The 18,113-nt window shown below is 43.0% G+C and overlaps 1 protein-coding gene across 3 annotated transcripts in view; it reads right to left on the reverse strand.

The window, feature by feature from the left end:
• MYO1E (myosin IE) overlaps nt 1–18,113 on the reverse strand; it is a 230,818-nt gene that overhangs the window by 172,835 nt on the left and 39,870 nt on the right. Inside the window, exon 1 of one of the 3 annotated variants that reach the window (XM_053594010.1) lies at nt 276–351. The exons of 1 other annotated variant lie outside the window; for it this stretch is intronic. In XM_053594010.1, the coding sequence (XP_053449985.1) occupies nt 276–299 (24 nt within the window). In that variant the 5' untranslated portion in view covers nt 300–351. Of the gene's footprint in view, nt 1–275; nt 352–18,113 lie in introns of those variants that run through there. One more of the 3 variants, XM_053594007.1, reaches the window with a different exon arrangement.

Genomic DNA, 18,113 nt, shown 5'->3' on the forward strand with positions numbered 1-18,113 from the left:
GGAGGTGGCCTCACTCCAAAATGACTCACGTCCTTATAAGGAGAAGAGCACGAAACAGACACAGAGGGAGAAGTCCACAGGATGAAGGAGGCAGAGACTGGACTGATGTGTCTACTAGCCAAGGATTGCCAGCAACATTAGAAGCTGAGGAAGGAGCGTGGAGCAGATTCTCCCTGGAGCCCTCAGAAAGCGCAGGCGCCTGCTGACTGTGCTAATTCTGAAGTCGAGCTTCCAGAATGGGGAGAGATACATTTCTGTTGGTTTAAGACACTCACCTTGTAGTACTTTGTGAAGACCATCCTAGAAAACTAATTCCAGCATGTAAAGTGGGAAGAAGTGACCATCAACATTAAAGAAGCCTCTGATTCTTGTGTATGTGCTCCACGAGAAGCCAGTGGCCTCCAGAATTGTGGTTCTAAAGAACAAACCTGATTAACTGTCATTCTCTTTGCTTTCTGCAGAACAAAGTGCAAGCCCTTAGCATGCCAGGTAAGGCTGTCACAGTCTGGCCCAACCTACCTTTCCAGCACCCTTATTATCCAGTCCCCCATTCTCTTCTCTGCCTGCTTGCTGACCCCTGGCTATCACCAGGCTCTGGAGTCCAGTGCCTGGCTGTTTTGCATGGTAGGCAGAGGTATTGTGAGGCAACTATCCAGGTGGCCCTGAGAGTGGGGCTGAGAGTCAGTCACACCACACGAGCCCATGAGGTCCCTACTCCAGTAGACCAAAGTCTGGGCCATCCTGGAGCAGGCAGAAGGACCAACAGCTTTGGGCACAGAAACCACAGGGGTTTATTCTGTCAGAAACATACAGCACAATTTGAGAGGTGAATCAGGCACTCCCTACCAGGCAATCCCAGTTGGTGGTATAGGCAGAGCTATGGTTTGAACCTGTCTCCCAGAGTTCATGTGTTGAAAATTTAATTCCCAAAGCAGCAGTGTAGGAAAAGGTAGGACCTTTAAGAGGTGATTAGGTCATGAAAGCTCTGCCATTATGAATGGATTCATGTCATTACTGAGGGAATAGGTTTGTTACTGCAAGAGTGGGTTTATTATAGAAGCGAGCTTAGCCTTCTCCTGCTATTGCTCACACAGTCTCTTGCCATGCGATGCCTTCCACCATGTTGCCAGCAGGGGGCCCTCGCCAGATGCAGCCCCTTGGCCTTGGACTTCCCAGCCTCCAGAACTATGAGAAATAAATCTCTTGTCATTATAAATTACCCACCCCGTGGAATTCTGCTATAGCAAAAGAGCATTCTATTTCCTCTCTTCATCCACTTTGAACCTTCATCACAAAATAAATGACGGAGTCATTTACAACGCACTCAGCTGTGTAGGTTTAAGAACACACAGAAGAGTATGTAAGCCATGGTCATGTTCACTAATCAAATTATCTCAGTCTAGTGGGGAAAGGACTGACATGCATCAATCTGTACATGCTACAAGGCGACAGATTAAATTACAGTTTAATTTTTAAAACTGAAAGAGTTCAGAGAAGGGAAGAAATGTGTGTGGACTGGTTGGGAAGTGGTCTGTGGTGGCATGGGGATTTAAGCCAGGCCTGGCAGATGCAGAGGACTCAGTCAGTGGGAGAAGGGGGACTTTCCAGGGACAATACACTTGAAGGCACAGAAACAGAAAGGGACAGTCGTCATTCCTGCCAGAGAAAATCTTGTGTTTGAACATCATTCTTGATTGCTCTAGTTCACCAAGTGTGACCTCCAGAGCACCAGCATCAGCAACTCCTAGAAACTTGTTAGAAATGCAGTCTTGGGCCTACCCCCACCCGGGTTGTCCAACCTTTTGGTTTCTCCATGCAACAATGGAAGAAGAAGAGTTGTCTTGGGCCATGCATAAAATACACAAACACTAAAGAAAGTTGATGAGCTGGAAAAAAGGCCCATGCATAATTTTTGTGATGTTCACCAACACAGATAGGCAAAAAAGTTCTCACATAATCTGCATGGGGCCCAAGCCTACTGAATAAGATATTCTGAGCATGGCGGTGGGACCCCATAATCTGCGCTTTAACAAATCATCTGGGGGATTCTGGTGCAGGCTGAAGCTTTTGAGAACCACTGCTCTAAATGAGAAGACTCATAGCTACTCCTACAGAGAAAACACTGAAATTATCTATTGCTGGAATTCGTTTCATTTAGTTCTTGATGGAATCTAAATGGTGGTAGACAGGAAGGAAAAGACACCGGACCTGTATGATGTATGCATGCAAATTAGACCAAATCAGCCACCTGACTGCCAGGAAGTGACTATTAATATCCATCTAAATGAGATCTAAAAAAAAATAATCATTTAAGGAAGCAACACAGGTCTGAGGTCGTGGTTCTACAGGACAAGAAATTTTGTGTACCAATAATAAGGAAAGTGACTTAATTGCAGGTATCTAAGACCCAGAAATAGTAATAGGAGCATAACTACAACCACTTTCTTTGTCACTCATCACCTTTCGGTGATCATTCTGGAGTGTCCTCAGATGCTCACATCCCAGAGATGAGACCCACATGCTCTTGAGTGTTTCAAGCTTCTGCACTGAGAACTTCAACAATCCTCTACTCTTATCACTCCTGCCAAGTGAAGGCTGGATTTATTTTGATTTGTGTTGGCCCTGTATCCCCTTGTCAAATAAAACTAGGGCTCTCTGTCTAGCCAATGCATTCAAGAAAAGAAAAAATAGAAGGAATCAAAGTGACTCGTAGGGAGGAAAGGAGGAGGAAGTCCCCTGAAGTCTAAAAGTAGGAACCAAGGGTGGTATTTTTGGCTTGGGACTTTCTGTACCACATGAAATTATGAGAATGACTTAATTGCTCCTGTGCATTCGAAACCCCAGAGTGAGACCATAATGGCTGGGTTACACCCAGACAGACGGAACAGGAGTTGGACAGGGTGGCCTCCAGCCAGTTAAACCTGCTTTGAAAACACAAGCAACTGTGTCATGCTCCTTTTCAGGCCTGAGTCTGATTGTGGTCAGTTTTGCATTTTTTCCTCAATGTCCCCAGAGTAGACAGCATAGGGTGCTACAGGGGACTGCCATGTTTAAGTAATGCAAATGCCTCCTGGTGGTGAATCCGGTGAGCTGATGGAGGGGGAGGGTCTGCGGTGGGAACACCACCACATGGCTCTCCAGCTGAGTGTGACTATAGGAGTAAAACCAGGACTTGAGGTTGCTAAGTCTGATTCTTCTAGAGAAGCTGGAAATCCAGATTGTCATGTGAAATCTGAGGGTTGTTTTAAATCTGACTTTTAAACGTTGGATCAATTTTTTAATAAATGTATCTGCCAAATAAACACATGCCTGGCACCAGATCTGCAGAGAAAATCCAAAGTCTGCTTGACTTGAGCTCCTTGAATCTACCTGGCTTCTCCCCTTCTTTGGATGTTCTGAGACGGCTCTTTCAGTAAGTCCTCTGTGTCGCCCAAGAAATGGCTTCTGTTGCATGCACCCCAAACGCCTTAACTAGTACATGGCTTCTACCTATTTTTCTCTCATTCGCTCCATTTTTGATCTGATTAACATCCCCATCCAGATAAAAAATTTTAATCTCTCAGTGTTGGAAGAGATGTTAGAAAAGGTCTAGAATGCCAGGGGTGTCCAATCTGTGCCCCGCATGTGGTTTATTGGAAGACTGTTTCATTTAACTGTGAGGAGGTTGCAGTGAGCTATGATGATGCCACCACACTCTACCTAAGCAAGATTCTTCCCTAAAGAAAGAAAAAGTCTAACCCTGATTTGCCAAGAAAAAACACTGGACAAGTTACTTAACCTCTCTGTGCCTCGGTTTGTAAAATCAAGACTATAATAAGATGTAATATCACTTTATCAGGCTGTTAGGAAGACTGAAGGAGCTCATTCATACATGTGAAACGATTAGTTAAAAACTATCACTTGAACTTCTTGAATTCTTTGGCTTTGAAAATGATGCCCCAATGTCGTGCATAAAAATAATAAAATCATCACACTTAGATGAAGATGAGTGTTATTATTTGGCTAAGGCTTAGCAAAGAAATTTACACAGGTGTTAACTTCAGCAATGAGTTACAAAGATGCCGTGACCCACCCATTACTCAGGCGCATTTTGGGAACATTTTATAGACAGCAAGGAATATTTTGTACATTGAGGCATCAGGGGGCCGACAAGTACCAGGGTGGTTTGGTGCAAGGTGATTCTAAGAAGGGGCAGGAACAGCAGGAGACAGAGCAAGTAAGGAGAGGGCAGCTGTCCAACGATCCAACTTCCACTTGCAAAAAAAAAAAAGAAGAAAAAAGAAATGGAAGCGCACAAGAAATTCTTGGGCCAGAGTGCAACAATCTCTCACCATCTTAAGAATTTAGTGTCTCCAGGTTTATGGTTAATCTACCCTGTCACAAGGGCTACAGCATTCTTTGCTGATGCCAACTCATTCTGGCCTGAACTCTCGCCAACACCACTTGACCCTCATAAAAGTCCTTGAAAGCAGAGTGGGTGCCACTTTTTCCCTCTGCTTTGAAAAGCTTCCTTGCCGGCACCCATTACAAAGAGAATAGGGTCTGCTCTCCAGATCGGAGGCCAAAATGCTAATTAACTTCTACCCAAGTCTGCCAAAAAAATTGTAAGCAGCACTCTCTCTTCCCAGCAGTGTTATAGAGAGAGGAGAAAGAAAAGGAATGTAAGCGAATAAAAGCCAGAACGAATTCTGATATTAAGGTCACGTGACCGCATATGCTTTTGCACATTTGTCCTTCCTACCTTAATTCTGATCACTTCTTGCCAATGTAAACTGGCCTTGCAAAATGACAAAATTTATTTCATCACATATGGATTGGATATCAGTCCTCTTGCTTTCCAGAGCAGACTTCATAGATGATTTATATAAGGTCTTCAGGGTCCACTAGCAAGTCTTCTTCAATATTTCTATGAAAGCACCATGTTATATAAAGAAGATAGCATATAAAACAAATAATGCATACTAAAAATTGAAACTATAGCAGAGAAATAAATGTGGAATCAGTCCAAGTACTTGTGAAAGTTAGTATCACTAAGAGATCACTCCTAACTGCTTATAACTTACTTCCGGTGGCTTTTTCAGAAAGCACAGCTAAATAAGTAACTTCAGTAGTTCAGAAGTATGCTCGGGTATTAAGGTTGTATTCTTGCTAGGAATGGCCTCTTCCCTGGGTAGAGAAGAAAGTGCATCTGATGTTTGTCATTTGAAGATGCCAAATGGGGCATTATATATTTCCTCTTATTCTATCCATCCATCCATCCATCCATAAATCCATCCATCTATGAGTGCCCATTATGTGCCAGATACTTTGCTATGAGCTAGGAGACAAAGAACAAGACAGGTATCTTACTGACCTCGTCGAGCTTATAGTCCAATTACACAGATGGACAAGTCCACAAGTAATTCTAATAGTTTGATAAGAGCCATGTGTTAAGACCCACCCTACTCTCTCTCCTCCCCAAAGAAACCTGAGAGCTGGTAACTAATCTGCCTAAGTCGCAACAACATGGGTGATGCTCGGGGTGATCTCTAAACTCACAATCACTAAGAGAAACCCAGTGGAGAAAATAACCTGGGGAGACAGCAGCAATAAGGGAACCTCCATAAAAAAGGCTCAGGTAGTGGCAGACACTGAAATAACCCCTCTCAGCAGCTTCTGGCCCCTGAAAACAACAGAGAACCCAGTCTTAAGACAATGACACAGTCTATTACCAGAGAGGCAGTGCTGGAATAGAGTACCTGTCCCGCACTGGGTTGGAAGTCTGGATACAGCCGGTGTTCCTGTTCACAAAGCAGTAAACCCTGCATAAAAAGTGGGGGCAGGAGGGACAGATTTGGGAGAACAAATTGGCTCCTGGGGAGCCTAGAAGGTGCTAAAATGAGTGATGAGAAGAAGCCACCAATGCTGGTGTGAGACCGCAGACAGGAACTTTTCTAAGTCCTTCATGTGGGTTAAATGATTCAATTGTTACTGGGCAGGCACTAATATCATCACTTCCCTTCTACAGATGAGGAAACCAAGGCAGAGAGGTTATGAAATTTGACCAATGTCAAATTTCAGCAGAATTCAAACACATCAGCCTGGTTCAGGTAGACAGAAGAGTTTAGACCTGCCTTAGTAGGAAATAGGGAGCCACTAAGGATATTTAAGCAAGATATTTTGTAATTGGAGCTGTGATTTCATGAATGCATGTATTAATAGAATGAACTAGAGGGGGACATGGGAGATAACTGGCATTTTAATGAATGCCTCTAGTGTGCTGGGCCCTATGCAGGATGATTTTATAATCCTACCTCATTACCCAACAATCGCTTTAGAAGAGGCCAACATGGGATTCCCATCTTCCTGGAACTGGAACTTAGTCTCTCCATGGTTAGATGTCCCGCCCATGTACTCCTGCATGCAATGGAATCAGAATCTGAACCATGGTTTTCCTACCACACTGTCCTATAAAGGCTAGAGGCAAGGAAACCAGGTAGAAGATTTTTATAATTGTCAAAACGAGTGGTTATGAGAATTAGAGGAAAGAATGGAGAGTTAGAGTGATAAAGAATTGAGCGCAGAAATCAAGTGAAAGACTGAAACCATGGGCGGCGCCTGTGGCTCAGTCGGTAAGGCACCAGCCCCATATACCGAGGGTGGCGGGTTCAAACCTCGGCCTGGGCTGAACTGCAACCAAAAAATAGCCAGGCGTTGTGGCGGGCGCCTGTAGTCCCAGCTACTTGGGAGGCTGAGGCAAGAGAATCGCTTAAGCCCAGGAGTTGGAGGTGTGAGCTGTGTGAGGCCACGGCACTCTACCGAGGGCCATAAAGTGAGACTCTGTCTCTACAAAAAAAAAAAAAAAAAAAGACTGAAACCAAGAAAATGACATCAGGATTTAGAAATTATGAGATTAGAAGACTTCTGTTGCCATTCTTAGAAATTAGGAAGTTAAAAAAGAGGAAGACATTTTTGTTTAAATACTAACATTTCCTAAGAACTTACTATTTGCCAAGCATTGTACTGGTAATCTACATGTGCCAACTAATTTAATCCTTATGAAAATCATGAGAGAAAGGTTATTATCCCCATTTTAAAGATGAGGAAAATAAGGCAGTCACCCAAGATTTCACAGTGAGTGAACAGCAGAGCTGAACTTGAACTCAGATCTCCCTGACCTCCCGTCTTATAGGAAATGGACATTTTAAGTCTCAGAAGACACGTGATAATGGGTTATAAAGACCTGCCTGGCTGGGTTATTCTACAGAAGCAGAACAAGAGCAAGCCTGGTGCCTACTGCCTATAATCCTAGCACTTTGGGAGGTCAGGTGGGAGGATTGCTTGAGCTACATACCACAACCTCATCTCTACAAAAAAAAAATTAAAAAATAAAAAATTAGCCAGGCATAGTGGCACATGCCAGCTACTTGGGAGGCTGAGATGGGATGATTGGTGGAGCCCAGGAGTTCAGTGGTACAGTGAGCTATGATCACACCACTGCACTCTGGCCTGGGTGACAGGGCAAGACTGCATCTTTAACAAAATAAACAAATAAAATAAAAACAGAGAAGTAGAAGTATGAATGGGTAAATGTCATTAAAATATACTTTTTTAGCTCAAACACGAAGTTTCTGTGGTAACCTGTGTTTATCCTAATTTCAAAATATAACACATGGATTACATAAAATTCTTTTGAAAAATTACAATTAAAAAAATGTAAGCATCCTAATGTTTTTACTAGAATCCTTCTAATCCTATAGAAGGATTTCTGAGTCAGTGAAAGCTGCAACATAAAACCAGTGAGATAAGGGTCTTTGAACTTGAGGATCCTTCCTGCCTTTTTTCCTTCTGTTTCTCACTTCTCAGCTAACATCCACTGGACTCTATTGAGAAAAGGTGTCTCTTGTGTCACCTTTATAATGTAAGAAATTGTCACTGTGAAACTGGATCTACATTTATTAACTGCTTTGACAGTTTTGACCTTGCAAGATACTTCTTTTAATTTTGAAAAGTGAAATTAAAGGAAAACAAGAAATCCAGAGCATTTTTAGATATAAAAGCCCAAACCTTTTGTGGTTAAACAATCCAGACAATATGAGAGCGAGAGAGTTTAGTTAAGTGTTTTTCAAGTTCAAAGTGCTTATCTAGCCTGGGTAAAAAGGAAGCCGCTAGAGTCAGCAATGGGCTGAAAGGAAATTGTCCTGCTTACCTGTCTATTTTAAAAACATAAGCAGCTCTGCCAGAAGGAAAGTGAAATCTAATCAAGTCCTGACCCAGATTTTATCGATTCTAAAAAGCACATTGGTTTTTTTCTTTTTTACATTTAACATATCTTAAATCAGAATGTCTTAAAAACTGATGACATGAAAAAAAAAACTGATGACATGGTTTAATTTGGTTAACTATATTTTTCTTTCTTACAGGTATATAAAAATGGTGCTTTTTAAGATAATGACAACCAAAATGAAAATGAAGTTGCAAAACAAACAAACAAACAAACAAAAAAGTCACTTTCTAAAACCAAACTAATGAGAGCCAGGCATTGTGGCACATGCCTTATAGTCCTAGCTACTCGGGAGGCTGAGGCAAGAGGATCACTTGAGCCTAAAAAAACCCAAATCAATGGAGCCTTAATTTTGTTGAAATGTAATAATTTCTGAACATGACACATAAAGAAATAATTTTTTTTTTGAGACAGCCTCACTTTGTCTCCCTGAGTAAAGTGCTGTGGCATCATAGCTCACAGCAACCTCAAATTCTTGGGCTCAAGTGATCCTCTTTTTTTTTTTTTTTTTTTTTTGCAGTTTTTGCAGTTTTTGGCAGGGGCTGGGTTTGAACCCACCACCTCCGGCATATGGGGCTGGAGCCTTACTCCGTTGAGCCACAGACACCACCACTCAAGTGATCCTCTTGCCTAAGCCTCCACAGCAGCTGGGACTACAGGTTCCTGGCACAACACCTGGCTATTTTTTTCTAACCTTTGCTGGTCTTAAACTCCTGAGCTCAAGCAATCTACCTGCCTTAGACTCCCATACTACTAGGATTACAGGCGTGAGTCAATACACCCAGTTTTAAAGAAATAATTTCAACAAGAAAACTAACATTCAGACTTAAAATGCAGAATGCTGTGGGGAAAGGTGGTGTGCATTTGTGTCACAACTGCATCAGCGTTGGGTGTGCCGCTGGCCTGCCGCACAGGATGGGAGGGGGACCTGCAAGTTAAGGGCAGGCTTGGGACAAACAAGCAGCCAGAAGGGTCTGGCTAGCCCATAAGAGCCTCTGGGGGGCTGTCACCTTCTATTATTACTGAAGCTTGCTGGGTCTGGAGCTCTGAATCTGGAGCAACAAAGATCCTTCCCTGTGTCCACAGTGACTTCTCCAGCTCCAGGGCTACTACTGACTTCCTGGAGACAGAAGAAATCTCTAAAAGCAGTATAAAAACAGAATCCTACAGAGTTCTGAGGTTCAGGATCTACTGTGAGCCTTTCCATGTACCCTCAAATCCTCAAGGGCAGGACCCACTCTGGTTATAAATCACAAATAGAAAAAGAAGCTTGGATGATGGAAGGCAGGATAACCAGATTTTCTGAGGTCAAAGAGAAGGTCAGAGAAGTCCACATATATTTATGTGGACAACCAGGTAGAGCAAATGACTTCTGAGCTGTCAGAACACCCAGGCTTAACTCTTCAATGCCCTAGCTCTACAATCACCCAAAGTGCAAGCATCAGTCACATCAGTTAACTCCTGAGTTACATAAGACAGAATATTGTTTGTTTTTTAAAGACAGTCTTGCTTTGTTGCCTAGGCTAGAGTGTGGTCACTGCAGCCTCCGACTCCTGACCTCCAGTGATCCAGTGATCCTCCCACCTCAGCCTCAGTCTCAGCCTCCCAGTGTGTGACAGGATTACAGACGTGAGCCACCATGACTAAGCCATGGTGCCCTGCTGCAAAAAATGCCTTGGCTGGGAAGCTAAAAATCTTTCCCTTCAGTTGGATTTAACAATTTAAATGAATTGGGCCAGGCGCAGTGGCTCACACCTGTAAATCTTAGCACTCTGGGAGGCAGAGGAGGTGTTTGAGACCAGCCTGAGCAAGAGCAAGACCCCATCTACTAAAAATAGAAAAGACTAGGTGGACATGTGTCAGGCACCTGTAGTCCCAGCTACTTGGGAGGCGTAGACATAGGATTGCTTCAGCCCAAGAGTTTTAGGTTGTTGTGAGCTATGACGCCACAGCACTCTACCAAGGGTGACAGAGCAAGGCTGTCTCAAAAAAAAAAAAAAATTAAATGGGGCAGTGCCTGTGGCTCAAAGGAGTACAGTGCCGGCACCATATACTGGAGGTGGTGGGTTCAAACCTGGCCCTGGCCAAAAACAGCAAAAAAAAAAAAAAAAATGAAATGAATTTAATTTTCTTTGTTTATTAAGGAACAAAAATCTCCAGATGACATAACCAAAAATTTTGTGGAAATGATCACAGCTTGACCAAAGCCCTTAAACAGGCTGTGAGATCAGCTGATCAGCATGTATCTCCACTATCAATCATTGGTTGAGACGATTTACATATTTTAACCCAGGATTTCCAGAAATTTGATAGCGTCATCCAAAAACATATCTTTTAAAAAATAAATACTAAAATGTACACATCTAATCACTTTGTTAGCTTTTTTTTTCCTGTGAAGGCATACTAACAATTACATTAAAAGATTTAATCTAGCATTTCCTTTTTATCTTTTTAAAATTAAATTAATTGGTCTAGCACAGTGGTTCACACCTATAATCCTAGAACTCTGGAAGGCCAAGGTGGGAGGATCACTTGAGCTCAGGAGTTCAAGACCAGCCTGAGCTATGACTTCCTCGAGACAGAAGAAGCCACCAAAAGCAGGATTAAAACAGAATCCTAACCTCTACTAAAAATAGAAAAACTAGCCGGGTGTTGTGTAGTCCTAAATACTCCAGAGGCTGAGGCAGGAAGATCATTTAAGCCCAGGAGTTTGAGGTTGCAGCGAGCAATGGTCACACCCCTGAACTCTAGCCAGGGTGACAGAGACCTTGTTTCAAAAAATAAAAATAAAATCATTAAACTTAAGCAATCATCTCTTCCATAAACTGGCCCAGGCCAGGAAAAAACTCTCAGGAGCACAGAGGCAAGTGTCTATTTTCACAGCATCTGTGGGGACCCCACGGTAGCTTAGTTAAGTCTTGGGCTCTCAATTTCTGGCCTCCATTTCGTCACTTGTCAAATGAGTTACATGCATTGATGTCCACAGCCCCTTCCAGCTCTGACCGCCATGGCCTATGATCAGGGCCGTTCCAGTGAATCAGAATGTGGAAGGATCATGAATCATCTTAAAGCCTAAAGGGCAACAAGTGAAACTTTCAAAGGAAAAGGGAAGTTACCATACATTCTCTTCATGGTCTTGGATTTTTTTTTTTTTTTTTGAAGGATAATCTACCTAGGTGTAAATTTATTTACTTATTTACTTATTTATTTTTGGTTTTTGGCCAGGGCTGGGTTTGAACCCGCCACCTCTGGCATATGGGACCGGCGCCCTACCCCTTTGAGCCACAGACGCCACCCATGGTCTTGGATTCTTTAGACACCAAACTCTAATCAAACTCAGAGGTTCGGTTCCTCTTCTATTTGCATACATTTTTATGATCAGGGGCTTAAACAAAAAAATTAAAGAAAAAAGAAAAAACCCAGGCTGCTATATATTTCTCTTACTACCCAAATAATTCTCACTTCCTCCGGAAAACTGCACAGTAGAATTAGTTGGGTGGTCAGCCTGAACCCACTTTTCCATTTAAAATCACAAGATGTTTTTCAGCATCACACCAACAGGTGATAACTGTTGATTTTTTTTTTTTTTTAAGGCAAGCATGGAACGAAGTTTATTGAGGAAGAGAAAAGCATGGAACAAAGTTTATTGAGGAAGAGAAAGATAGGCTTATAGAGTAAGAAAGCTAACGTACGAAGCAGGATACATTCGCCATAGACAGTGCACAGGCCTCCACTGCCAGGGCAAGTAGGCAAAGAGGCCAATCGCTGTTGATTTATAAGAAATACTTTGAGCCTAAATGGCTCCTACACGATGGGTTTACATTGTCATGATTTTATCACTCTATTTTTGTCTATAGAGCTTCCTTTTATGTTAAAATATGTATTGCTACTTCTATATTTTATAGCTTTGCTCTAATTAAAAATGATGCAATCCTACATAAACTCATCCCTTGTCAATATAGTAGAAAGAACACTGGAAAATGATTCAAAAGCATCCAGTTCAGAATCTGTGACTTACTGGCTGAGTGGTCAAGACCCTATCCCACCTCCCTACCACATGTAAACAAGTTTTGTAAAACAGCAAGTCAAGCCGAGCTCTTCACGTCTGAAATCCCAGCCCTGTGGGAGGCTGAGGGGGGAGAATTGCTTGAGCTCAGGAGTTAGAGACTTGTCTGAGCAAGAGTGAGACCCTGACTCATAAAAAAATGAAAAACCCAGCCAGGTGCCACAGAGCAGCGAGTGCCTGTAATCCAGCAGCTTCTGGAGGCAGCGGGATGTCCACAGCCAGAGTCTGAGGTTGCAGTGAACTATGACACCATTGCACTCTGCTCAGGGCATAGTGTGACTCTGTCTCAACAACCACAACAACAAAAAACAGCAAGTCAAGGAATCAGTCAGGGAACAGCGGAGAGGAGGACAATCCTGAGAACCTAGTCAGGCAAACAGCTTCCTGAACCTGGGTGGGACTTAGTGGGTGTGGCCTCAGTAGTAAAAGAGAACCAAGGCAGTGATGATACCATCTGCCTTTATGGAGAAGGCATTTTCCTACTTGAATCTCAAGTGTATAGCTTCACACGGGAGTCTCTAATCTGACCCCCCACCTTTTGTGGACCCCAGACTCTGGCTCCCCTCCCGTGTCCCCTAACACTGCAGCCCCAGCTCACCACTGGGCACTGCCAGCCTTGATATCCTGCTCACCTCTCCATATACCTACTTTCTAAAAGGCATTCTATAAATTTTTTCAGAAAACCTAGCCCTAAATATTACCTTCTGTGCTAGAGCACAGCAAGCATTACATAAATATTTTCACTTATGTCCTGTAAAAACAGCACCGCTATGTGGAGAATGCAGGAGGGCGAGTGTGGAGGCAGAGAGACCAGTTAGGACTATCCTACACAGGTTCTAGGTGAGAATCACCATTCCAGCTCATCCAATTAGGGAAGCAGCTGTGGAATTAGGTTAAGCTGTCAGATCCCACATCTCTCTCTCTTTGTTTTTCTTTTTTTGAGACAGAGTCTCAAGCTGTCTCTCTGGGTAGAGTGTCCTAGTATCACAGCTCACAGCAACCTCAAACTCTTGGTCTTAAGCGATTCTTTTGCCCCAGCCTCCCAAATAGCAGGGACTACAGGCACCCGCCACAACGCCTGGCTATTTTTCGATTGCAGTTGTCATTGTTGTTTATCAGGCCCCAGCCAGGTTTGAACCTGCCACCCTAGGTGTATATGGCCAGTGCCTTGCCGACTGAGCTACAGGCACAGCTGATCCCACATCTCTTTATGAGTAGAAATGGCAAGACTGATGGCTTAGATGTGTGGGTGAGGGAAGGAATGACATTAAGGGAAGGCTGAGTTGGGCTGTGTGATTTCCAGACACATCTTGGACAAGGTTGAGACTCCCCGTCAATGGGCAAAGGACTGCTTAGCCACGGAACACCCCTAGCCTCCCCTCCCACCACTATGAGAGCCAGTAGGAGAGAAAATGGGTGGCCCACATGCATGGGCAGGAGCATGGGGGCTCCCCTCCTGCTGAAAGAAGGCAAAGCCCCATGGAGGGTCCCATCTCTCTGAAGGAGATGCAGCTGGCAGAGGCATCAGCAGAGGAGGTGAAAGTTCACCTCTGAGCGTTAACTGGGCAGCAAAAAAGGCTGCAAAATTTGACTTTTGCTCAAACCAGAGGCAGAAACTGGGAGTAAGAGCAGTACATTTTCTCGCATTGGGGAAATGGCCTTCTGCTAGGTTGGTCTTATGCTGCCTCCCAGATAGAATGTGCTAGAAGAGAGATTCCACAGGAGGAAAGAGAACTTGACCCATTCCTAGATTCAAATGCTCAAGACTTCTGTACGCTTTGAAAAGGAACTTACCTTCATTGGGTTGGTGGTGATTAACAGACATTGACCCAAATGGGGGAGGAGGGGAGTGTCAGGAAGTTCATTGTTACGGCTGCTGTGAAACCCCAGATGTGTTGGTGGTGTTAGTTATCTCTCCATTTCAGATGAAATGACGTTGGATTACTGGTAGTATTTTATAACATAACAAGTCACAGTAACTTAAAGGACATAGGCAATTCCAGCCATTCAGAGATGAACCTGATCAAAACGCGGACGTGTTGGTCAATGGTCACTTTGTGACAAGTCTGCTAGACACAGCTCTCCCCTGGGAAGAAGGCTTTACCAGCCACCAGATACTGGGCAATCTGCAATGAGCTCTGGTGAGGAACATATAAAGCCCACACATAATAAATCCCAGAAATTGGGAACAGTGTGGGTCCTGCGATTGTTTACATCCATATATGAGAAAACTTTACCTCTTAAATCTTGTGTGGGGGCATTACTATCCCAATTTACAGACGAGGAAGCGGAGTAAGTAATTCTGCACGTGGCTACTCTGAGTGGGATCAGAATGCAAACCCAGCACTCCATCAAGGACACCACACCTGCTTTATAAAAATTATTGTCCTCAACAGCAGGTAAAGGGAAAGACTCCAAGTGGAACTTCAGCATGAGGGTGAAATAAAGTAAAAGTAAGTATGAGAATATTATCAACCATAACAGTAAAAACTAACTGAACACTTCCTATTAATGTAACACGTATTTATTGAGCTCCTTACTCTATAGGGAGCACGGCCTTAGGCATTGAGAACGCCACTCCCCACAGAGCTTCCCAATCTAGTGGCCAGGACTCACACCAGGTCCCATGAGTTACTCCTCTTACCGTCGAGGCAACACTACGATGGAGATACTGTTCTAACCTCCATTCGGTGTGAGAATCAGAGAGGCCAAGGGACCTTCCTGCCATGCCGGAACTAGAAAGTGGGGCAGGGCCAGCGCCCGAGATCCTGGGAATCCTGCAATTTCAGTTTATTAGACGCCCAAACAGCAACCCCACACAGCGCACTGCTGGAAGGAAACAGAATATAAACATTTGGGGAAGCTCCAAACCAAAAGAGATTTTGACATCTGTTCAAAAGAGCTGCAGGAACACATTAAAGGACGCTCCAGGGCCTCTGAAGATCAGAATGAGGGGGAAAGCCCACCCAAAGTTTCCCACAATTTAGTGTGCCTTCCAAGCTCGCGGCATCACATGAGTCGACATGGAAAGTGTCCGCTGTCAAACTCTGGGCAGGCCTGCTTCCTGTGTAACCACCACTTTTGATTCTCTCTTAAGGTCTTTAAAAGAGCAAACCACAGCTATTCTCACTTCCCAGAACCCTCCGCTGTTGCAGCGTGAGATCAAATCCCCGTGGACAGGGCGGACTGGTATTTCAGACATGAAACACTGGAATGCAGATTAATAATTTACCAATGACTCTAAACAAATATTGTTCGCGGGGAGGAAAAAAGAAACACATTCACTTTTAAATGGGAGATCAGTCAGATTACTCAGTACTTTTAAGAAGCAAACTGCAAAATACCTTCTTAGAATGTAATAGTTATTAGCGCCAATGGTTTGTTTTTTAAGAATTAATCATTCCCAGCTTCACTAGTCTGCTTCAGCATACAGTTCACTTTATTCTGCACTCTCTGCCCAGATAAATTAATACATATTCCAGAGTCTGGGCCGATCAATGAAAAACCACAGCAAATTCCTAAGCAGTAATAGATATTCCACATGGCTTGAAATGGCTGAAGGGGAACTTTTTTTTTAGGGTCAAGAATCAAAGTACTGTAATTGAAGATCTTAAAAATCAAGCAGCAAGAGCTTCTAAGGCACCTAATGTTTGACTTCAAGGATCATTTAAGGTAAACTTCCCTCTCCTCAGTCCCTCCTCCTCCCTCCTAAGCCCCTGCACCAATCCAGTTTGCAGCTTTTTTGAGGGGAACCTGGTTGGCTTTAGGTCCGTAGCATTAATTTTATTTGACAGTCCCATGTAAAAAGTGGCAGATTAAGTCCATAAAATAATTACTTGAGAAAAGTAAATGTCCCCCAATATTCCCAAAGTCTGTTGCCAAACCTTTGCCTAATCCAATGTATAAGTACACAGTGCAAGGAAGAACTGAAAATGGTAATAATACAGTCTTTGGTAGCTAAATTCCTAAGCAAACTGTTATAAAAATAAAATCTATCCTTGATTCAAATTGAGGTTATTTACAATGGCATTCTCCATTTCATTTAGTATTGTAAGTGCATCTGTTCCATCATGAAGATCATGAAGATGGGAAATAATGGAGGACAGGGGTCAGTAAACTATAGCCCATGGGCCAAATGTGGCCACTGCTTTTCTTGGAAACAAAGTTTTATTGGAACATAGCTACCCTCGTTTCCGTACATCCTCTACGGAGGATTTCATGCTACAATAGCAGAATTGAGTAGCTGTGACAGAGACTGTATGGCCCATAACATTTACTATCCTTTTACAGAAGTTTGCTGACCTGATGTACAAGGATAAATGGGGGAGCCAGGGGGGGACAAAAAAACCTCAAAAGGTCTAAGAGCAGACTTGCCCAGTCCATGGTTGGGCTTATTATATTGTGGAAGCAGTTAAGGGGCAGGCCATTTAAATCCCAGCCTTTCAAATCTTTCCTTTCAAACCTCCATCTACAATTGAAATAACACATCTTTAAACTAAGGGAAGAGCCCTGATAGGTGGAATTAGAGGCCAGTAAAGACTCAGAAGAAGAATGCTTGGGAACCAAGTTAACTGACCCATATTTAGAATAAGATGGAAGAGGTAGGGCGGCGCCTGTGGTTCAAGGAGTAGGGCGCCGGTCCCATATGCCAGAGGTGGCGGGTTCAAACCTAGCCCCGGCCAAAAAAAAACAAACAAAAAAAAAGATGGAAGAGGTAAAACAATATATACAAATGGCAAGGAAAAGATAAGACAGATTTCCTCTTCTATAGATCGCAATCAGTTTGATTGTCAACATCAGCACCTAATTATTTCTTTCCTTTTTTTTTTTTGAGACCAAGACTCCCTCTGTTAGCCTGGATAGACAAAGCTCACAGCAACCTCAAACTCTGGGGCTCAAGCGATCCTCTTGTTCCAGCCCCGAGAGTAGCTGGGACTACAGGTACCTGCCACAATGCTCAGCTCCTTTTTCTATTTTTAGTAGAGATGAGATCTCTTGCTCAGGTTGGTCTTGAAATCTTGAGCTCAAGCAATCCACTCACCTCAGCCTCCCAGAGTGCTAGGATTACAGGTGTGAGCCACGGTGCCAAGATGCCCTCAAATAGTTTCTCAATGCAAAATTATATAGATATATCACTCCCCCAACCCAAAAGCACTGGGCTAGAAAGAAATGAGTCCCAAATTATCAAAACTCATACGTGTATCTTCCACAATCTGAATTTTATGTAGGTCGACAGGTTGGTAGTACATCTCTAAAAATCTAAGCAACCCTGGTTAAAGCTGTACCTTTCAGTCATTTCCACCTTGAGGACAATTATTTTAACCAGATTGCTCTTCTCTTTACACGTAGCTAGTTGAGGCTCTACAATTTTACAGTTTCATAGTTTGATCTCACTACGTGTAGCTCTCTTTCATTAATGCAGGGCAGGGACAATGAATGTTAAAAAAGGTGAAAAGGAACAAAAAGACTAATTTTAAAGTAAGAATAAAGATGGGCTAATAGGTAGAAAGAAATCCAAGAGTTCTCTTTCTTAGCCTGGAATCTGGGCTTTAGATAAAAAAAATTGACATAGAGTACAAATTAAATTTAAAAGCAAAAAGTGTCCTACAATTTTAGTACTTTAGCTTTTACCTGCCCTTACCATTTTATGCCCTCAAACAACCCTGTAAGTAGACGTAGTAGACATGATTTCTATTTTGCAGATGATGAACTGTGTTCTCAGAGATGTTAAACTGCCTGCTCAAACTAATGCGGAAAAAGAGAATTCAGGTAAATGTGTGTGAT

The sequence above is a fragment of the Nycticebus coucang genome, chromosome 6, assembly GCF_027406575.1.
Source record: "Nycticebus coucang isolate mNycCou1 chromosome 6, mNycCou1.pri, whole genome shotgun sequence".
Taxonomy (NCBI): Eukaryota; Metazoa; Chordata; class Mammalia; order Primates; family Lorisidae; genus Nycticebus; species Nycticebus coucang.